Genomic DNA, 5,815 nt, shown 5'->3' on the forward strand with positions numbered 1-5,815 from the left:
CTTTGGCATGATCCATGGCATCACCTTGGTCCCCTTATTGAGAGATTCCCACAGGGTCCACGTATGCTTGGGCTTCGGACGACGGACAAGCTCAGCAGTGTTGTTATAGAGAGACAATGGCATTGGCCTCTCATTATGGACATCGAGTGCTTGGCGATTTTACATGCATTGCCAATAATTCATGGCGAGACAAATCGCATTATTTGGCGATTTGAGACGGGACGACCTACAGTTGCATCTCTTTATAGGCTATTGGACCCACCGGGACCCAAGGTAGGTTGGTCTTCACCACTCTCGGGTTCCCAGAAGGTCCCCAGGCATAATTTCATCCTATGGCTTGCGATTTTGGGAAAACTATCCACAATTGATAAACCATGGCCGTCATACCTATGCGCCTGTATATTATGTGATGAGGGCGCAATGGAGACACATACTCATCTATTCTTTTGATGCCGTTATGCCAGAAGATGCTTGACAGCGATTCGACGGATTGTTCGGTTTGAATGGCCTAATAGAGAGTGGTCACGGAACGTTGAGTGGGCAGCAAGAAAATGGCAAGGAAAACATATCATTAACTTGGCTTATCGTGCACTCCTGGCTGCTTGTATTTACCATATTTGGAGGGAACGAAATTTGAGACGCTTTGAGCATACGGAGTGATTACCGAATATCATAGCTACCATTATTGTGTAAGATATTAGACAGAGGATTATCAGTGTTAATTTATCTCGTTCTGTTAGTTCACGTGCGTTATATAGATTATAGTGTATCCCTTGGCCTGTCGAGGGAGAAACCACCAGTTGAACACTGTTGTACTGTACGATCTTGTTTTATTAATGAAACTTATATTTACCCAAAAGAACAAAAGTATAAATTTGCCTCTCGATGCTTTTATAATAAAAAAATTTTGTACTTAATGTTTTATTTTGTTCATAAAACATAAATATATATTTTTTTAAATTTTTACATTAATCAAATATGCTGCTAATTTTAAAAGTATTACATAGCACGCTTTGTGCTGGTACTTGGAAAAAACAGAAACCCCGAGAGCCAGAAATCCCGACTTTTTGCAAAATCATATGTGCGTTTGGTGAGTAATAAGCACTAAAGAAGTAAAATTTAGATGGCCTCGGGAGGCGGCGGCGCCAACGGCGGAGGAGCGGCGGTGGAGTGGCACCAGAGACCGCCGAACCCTAAAAACCCCATCGTCTTTTTTGACATTACTATTGGCAACATCCCTGCTGGCCGTATCAAGATGGAGCTTTTTGCTGATATTGCCCCAAAAACTGCAGAAAATTTCCGGTAACACCAAACCCACCACCTCAATTACATGCTCCAATTTGTATACTTAACATAATATTACTATTTTTCAGGAGATAATAAGTGCAGAGTAGCAAATCCTAGTTCGAATATATGCGAGTAACTTTTGTTGTTCTATCCATGTTTTCTATTATCTGTGGGAGAAATGAAGTTGGCAGTGATTGTGAGTTTGAAATGTTAATCAATCTATACTTTTTGAATTTGGTGTTGATTAAGGGATGGGAATGGAACTGAAAAATGATAACCACATGCCTTTGTTGGCTTTTAATACTAAAGCTGCTTGCTGATCCACTTGATGCTATGGCTGAAATGTATACTTGAGGAAAGGTAATTCCTTGTACCGACTGCAAAAGAAGTTGATACGCATATTTTCTCTAACTCTATGTTAATGTTTGCTCTGCGGGAATCACTGAGCATGTTACTGAACCACTCAATCATGTAAAAGACTTGATTCTATAAACAGGAACTTGCAAAAGATGCTATGTGCAGTATAATATCTTCTGTTCATGTGCAGAACTTAGTATCTTCTTGAACCAAATTTAGTTTGGAGTGGCATAGAGCAACCAGTTGACAAGTAACTTCTCTGTATTTTAACAAAAAAGGGTTCTAATATCCTTGTATTTTGCTCTGTTTTTTCTATTTGGAAGTTGTTGTCTCTCAGAAAAGGTTTGTCAGATCCTTGTATAATGCTTACTGTCTGTTATATATTTGGATCTCTCTCTCTTTCTAGAGGGCAGTGGAACAAGCTCCAAGTAGCTGATCCAGATAGGGCAGGATGAGCCTTTCTTAGTTGTGTAGAGTTGAGTTGACTTGTTGAATTTTATGCAGACAGTCTGAAGATCAAATGGAGGCTGTAGACTGCTCCATCTTAGAAACAGTTACACTGTCATGCTTAGGGATGCTGAATAGACAATTATAACTTTTTTCTTCAGCTAACAGGAGCAATAGACGGTAGTAGAGTATGTCATATGAAATAGCAACAGAGAAGGCGTTCAAAACTACAGGAACATAGTGGTGCTGCCAACAATTTCATATATGTGAAGCAACTTTTTGAGTTGATTGCTTTTCAAGTTTGCTTTGTTATTCTTGTTGATTTGCTTAAACTATTTTTGTGAAGATGTATGGTTTTAGTTCTTGTCCAATCCTATGCCGAAGGGCGGATGTCGCTCATATATGTTAAGCAATCTGTTTTCAATCAATTTCTTGGGAGTTATTCATGAGAATCCCCATTGTTGTTCCTGTTCCTTCCAGCTGTAGTAAGTTGAGATGCTTGTTTAACAGATGACTTGAAGTGGACTGATGTTCTTGTTTGTTAAGTCTGCATATTGTTGGTTGTGACGCTATTTAACCTTTTTGTTCAAAAGGGAGTTCCAAATTTTCTTGGCTTGCTTGTATGTGTGCATGCATGTTCGTTAGTTCGTGTGTATCGGCTCTTTAAGTGGTATACTGTAACTAACCCTTTTTCTCTTACTTTGCTTTTCCAGGCAGTTCTGTACAGGTGAATACAGGTCTGTTCTTCTAGAATTTCACGTTATGATTTTGTATCTTGATACATTTATTGAATCATCCTGCAATTTTTTTAAATTTACTTGTATTTATAGGCTTGAGTTCAGCATGAGGTTCAGAAAATGTAGTTTTCATGTTTCCTGAGTTGTCTTAGAGTGCTTGATTGTCCGTGTTTTTTCCGGTTGATGTTTACACCTTGTTATCTATTTTCTTTTGCTGGCTTGAATTAGCAGAAAAGCTGGATTACCTGTTGGGTACAAGGGTTGTCAGTTCCATAGAGTGATCAAGGATTTCATGATTCAAGCTGGTGACTTTCTGAAGGTCTCATCCTTCCTGTCCTTTTTTGTCCCGTATTTCCTTGAAGTCTATTGTATGTTCTAAGAAAATCTATTCTTCTTTATGTTCATAAAGAAAATTAGCATGAAGGAGATCCAATGTGACAATGTCCATGGAGCATATATTGTATTGAGAACTCCCATATATCTGGAGAATACCCTGTCATGAGCATAGTGTTCGGAATTAACGAGCAAAGGTCCTTTTACTGATCAGACCAATCCAATATGTTGAACGCCGTTAATAACATAAACGATCAAATATTTGGGTCATCAAGTTTAGTCACTACAGTATCTGAGACTATAATATATGGAATTAGTTTCATTATAGTTTACCCATGAACTGCATTATGTAGTCCACAATTTTACCAGGTATGTACTTAATTGGCAGGGTGATGGCAGTGGATGTGTATCCATTTATGGAAGTAAGTTTGATGATGAAAATTTTGTAGCGAAGCACACTGGACCTGGGCTACTGTCAATGGTATGTCATATTTTTTTCTGAAATGGAATTTATATTTTCATTCCATAGTTAAGGTAGCTACTATAGGTTAAGTTACATTAACAATTCAGAACCCAGTTATTTGCCTGGAACTGAAACTCTTGGAATTGTAAATTCTTGAACTCAATGGTTTCGGCAAAAAATTTCAAATGACTCTGTATTAAATAGATTGGAAATTCATCAGTTTCCACAAAATATAGTTTAAAATGAGAATTGAAGGATTACAAATTTTTGTAATGTGGAATTATCCAAACAAGTTCAAAAGATTTGTTATTAGGGAAATGAAATCCATAAACTTCAAATCCATCAACCCAAACACAAACAAACAGAGTGTTGAGATTTAAGAACCTCAATACAATGTTAATAATGAATGCCCAAATCTTATATTATTCTGGAGAATTTTGATTTCCCTGTACAGTTCTTTTAAGCAAAGGAGCTGATGGATTTACTTGTCTGGTTGTCTTTACTATTTGGTTTGGTAACTGTCGATGACTTTTAAACTAGTCATATCTATATCTTGTCATGCTAAGTCACTTAGCTTGTAGTTGGTTCTTGTTGCCATCGGTGTAGATTTTCTGTGGTGAAAGTGTTATCTACTCTAAATTTGTGATAGTATTTTGGTTCTGACTAGATTATCTTACTATCTTGGCAGGCAAATAGTGGGCCAAACTCTAATGGGTGTCAGGTAACAAATAGAATTAACCTCATTCATTGCAATACATATTCAATTTAGGCTATGTATCCTGAGAAACTGTAGCATATGATTTTCTCCCCATACTAAGGTGAAAGTATAGACACAGTTTCGGATACATGAAAATAAATTGAAAATAAACTACTACTTAGGCAGCTTTATTTTACTCCAATAGCTGTTGATCTACTCATCATTTTTTCACATTACTGATTGTGCAAATTCCCTATGGCAGTTCTTCATAACTTGTGCCAAGTGTGACTGGCTTGACAACAAACATGTAGTTTTTGGGGTATGTATTGCTGTACCATCTCGATTCTTCAGCTCCATCATGATCTGTTAAGGGAGCTTTATACTTTCTCTCATTATCTACTCATCCATGCTCTAAAACAAGTGTTTAAATTTTGGTAACCGAAGGAATGTTACTAAAAATCTTACCTGATTTTGGTGCAGCGTGTGCTTGGAGACGGTCTTTTGATCGTAAGGAAGATTGAGAATGTAGCCACTGGACCCAACAACCGACCTAAACTGGCTTGCGTTATTGCGGAATGCGGAGAGATGTAAAACACATATGCTGTGCTCAAAGGGATCACTTTAACATATTGATCATCTGGTGACTTACCAACACAACTTTCCTGAACTATACTTGCTGTATTAGTCAACACTAACTAATTTCAACTTCTACTGGCCGAGCAGATGCTGATAACTGTATTAGTTCTGGGATGCCTTACCAAACCTTGCAACAAAGATTTGTTGCTCATTTCTTGTTGAATATTTAACGAAAACCTGCATCTCTGAATATCATACGTCTACGTTTAGCCCGCCTTTCTGTCAAAACGCAGATTACAAGGCTTCAATTGTCTAAGCTCTTTTTCAGAAAGCAAAGATAAACTATGTCAAAGACACAGGGAGAATGCTAGCTACGTTTAGAGTTAGCAAATGAGCTGAACATGCCCGAAATTTTTTCTCGCTATGAACTTTTTCTCACAAACTATCTGCGGAACTTTTTGACTGTTACATCCGCTTGCTCACCACCGCCCCAGAGCCGGCGATACCTCCATAACCATTGTCCTCACCTCAACTCACTGATTCATTTTCTCCGATCTATTTCCTTCTTTGCTGCACGATGTGCCCACTTCCCACTTCTTCTCCCTCTTCACCCCTTCCCACGACCTCCATCGCCAAGCGCATCAGTCGGCGACACCTCCCTCACCATCGGACTTAACTCGCTCAGGCGACTCATCCCTCTCACTAAACTCCTCCCTTACCCCCTTTTTCTTCACTGATGCCGTGCCACTTCGTTGTCCTTGCTCACAAGCGGAAATGGCTGAATCACTACCAACCTCTGACTCAACCACTTCCTCCACAGACCCACCTGACCCTCTAGCTGCTCCCCAACAAAAGAAGTCATTTGCACACATTGTACCGAAATCTACGGGTTCTCACTCTCAGTCAGACCCCTCACGA

General features: G+C 38.8%; 1 protein-coding gene across 2 annotated transcripts; it reads left to right on the forward strand.

Moving 5' to 3' along the window:
- LOC105172195 (peptidyl-prolyl cis-trans isomerase CYP22) lies at nt 1,014-5,169 on the forward strand. Of its 2 annotated transcripts, none has more exons than XM_011093557.2 (7): nt 1,014-1,302; nt 2,805-2,828; nt 3,057-3,147; nt 3,550-3,642; nt 4,313-4,345; nt 4,584-4,640; nt 4,802-5,169. In XM_011093557.2, exons 1-7 carry the CDS (start codon nt 1,124-1,126, stop codon nt 4,910-4,912), a joined length of 588 nt encoding a protein of 195 aa, XP_011091859.1. In that variant the 5' UTR covers nt 1,014-1,123; the 3' UTR covers nt 4,913-5,169. The 2 variants fall into 2 exon arrangements, with proteins under 2 accessions (XP_011091859.1, XP_011091860.1); XM_011093558.2 differs by having other exon boundaries at nt 3,060-3,147.

The sequence above is a fragment of the Sesamum indicum genome, linkage group LG10 (assembly GCF_000512975.1).
Source record: "Sesamum indicum cultivar Zhongzhi No. 13 linkage group LG10, S_indicum_v1.0, whole genome shotgun sequence".
NCBI lineage: Eukaryota > Viridiplantae > Streptophyta > Magnoliopsida > Lamiales > Pedaliaceae > Sesamum > Sesamum indicum.

What these genes read in the sequence shown, in the direction of transcription:
- LOC105172195 (XM_011093557.2), top strand. Translation starts at nt 1,124, where the DNA reads ATGGCCTCGGGAGGCGGCGGCGCCAACGGCGGAGGAGCGGCGGTGGAG. An exon ending in TTCTGTACAGGTGAATACAG is followed by an intron (nt 2,829 to 3,056) that starts GTCTGTTCTTCT and finishes GGCTTGAATTAG; the next exon opens with CAGAAAAGCTGGATTACCTG. An exon ending in AAGCTGGTGACTTTCTGAAG is followed by an intron (nt 3,148 to 3,549) that starts GTCTCATCCTTC and finishes CTTAATTGGCAG; the next exon opens with GGTGATGGCAGTGGATGTGT.